This window comes from Lathyrus oleraceus, chromosome 2 (genome assembly GCF_024323335.1).
Source record: "Lathyrus oleraceus cultivar Zhongwan6 chromosome 2, CAAS_Psat_ZW6_1.0, whole genome shotgun sequence".
In the NCBI taxonomy this organism is placed as follows: Eukaryota; Viridiplantae; Streptophyta; class Magnoliopsida; order Fabales; family Fabaceae; genus Lathyrus; species Lathyrus oleraceus.
The window spans coordinates 253,155,607-253,156,738 of NC_066580.1; the positions used below are offsets into that span (position 1 = coordinate 253,155,607).

Here is a 1,132-nt window from a genome sequence, read left to right on the forward strand (position 1 = left end):
TTAATGTTTCCAGTGCCTTGAGAGGTTTTGGTTATGTTTCCATCAGAGCTGTTTTTAGTTCTCCCCCTTTTTGTCATAATCAAAAAGACATAGCAAAAACGGATATTTATATAGCAGAGAAAAATAGGTACAAATAGGCAACACATAAGGCATAGATCAGAAAGCAAGAAAAAACATCAGAAGGAAAAGCAACAAACAAATAGCCTAGGTGCCTAAGGGTGTGGGGGCGGAGGCATCCGTTGGGGCAGTTGAGTCAACATGTTCTGAATGTTCATGTTGACAGAATCCTGTTGATCCAGCCTAGCTCGAACCACTTGTTGTTCCTTTTGCAATTCCTCCAGGGTCTTTAAGACCAGAGGGGCAAACCCATAGTTAGATTTCTCCACCTGAGTCAAAGCATCATCCCTGGCCTTGGAAGCTTCCTCTACAGCAATATGTGATGCTTCTTCAGCTTCGGCTTTAGCTTTTGCCTCAGCCTCCACAGTAGCCGTAGCAGCAGAAGCAGTTTCAACAGCAGCCTTTTCTTCAGCTTCTCTGATCCTCTGTTCTTTTTCCAGGAGAGCTTTCTCTTCTACCTCCTTCTTGGCCTTTTCCTTAGCCTCTCTGGCCAAGCGAGCTTTGAGCCTTATACCAGCATCTCTGATGAAGTCGTTACGAACTTGTTCAGAGAGGCCTTTCAGTTTGAAGGCTTCAGAGGTCATCCAACTGATCACTCTGTTCCAGTGGACCCTTACTGCAGAGGGATCATCACTAATGCCAAAGTTGATAGTCAGAGACTTTATCTTCTCTATTGAAGACTCTGCAAAAACATTTATTGCTTCTTCTAGGGTATGGAAGGCAGTTTTTAGTTCAGAGGCAGAGGTTGGGGAGGATGGAGCAGGTGGATTGGTGTCATCAAGATTTAGAGTGGGGGTGACGGTGGCAACAGATGTTGGTGGTGTGAGAATAGCATAGGGGGAAGGTGTTGTTTGTTCAGGTTGTGGATTTGGTTGAGGTTCAGATGGTGAGTTAATTGGTTGTTCGGGAGTTGGATTTGGTTGTTGTGTTGGTGGTGGTGTTTGAGGTTATTCAGATGTAGTTGGATTTTGTTGTTCAGGGGGTGGGGAAGTGACTTCTGGTTCAGGTTCAGTGT

At 45.0% G+C, this 1,132-nt stretch overlaps 1 protein-coding gene across 1 annotated transcript; it reads right to left on the minus strand.

Annotated features, from left to right (window-relative positions):
• Positions 1-212: 212 nt before the first annotated feature.
• LOC127122789 (eukaryotic translation initiation factor 4 gamma-like) lies at positions 213-748 on the minus strand. Its single transcript, XM_051053076.1, has 2 exons — positions 735-748; positions 213-639 (listed from the first exon to the last, which is right to left on the minus strand). The coding sequence occupies exons 1-2, from the start codon at positions 746-748 to the stop codon at positions 213-215; spliced, it is 441 nt and encodes a 146-aa protein (XP_050909033.1).
• Between the last annotated feature and the right edge of the window lie 384 nt (positions 749-1,132).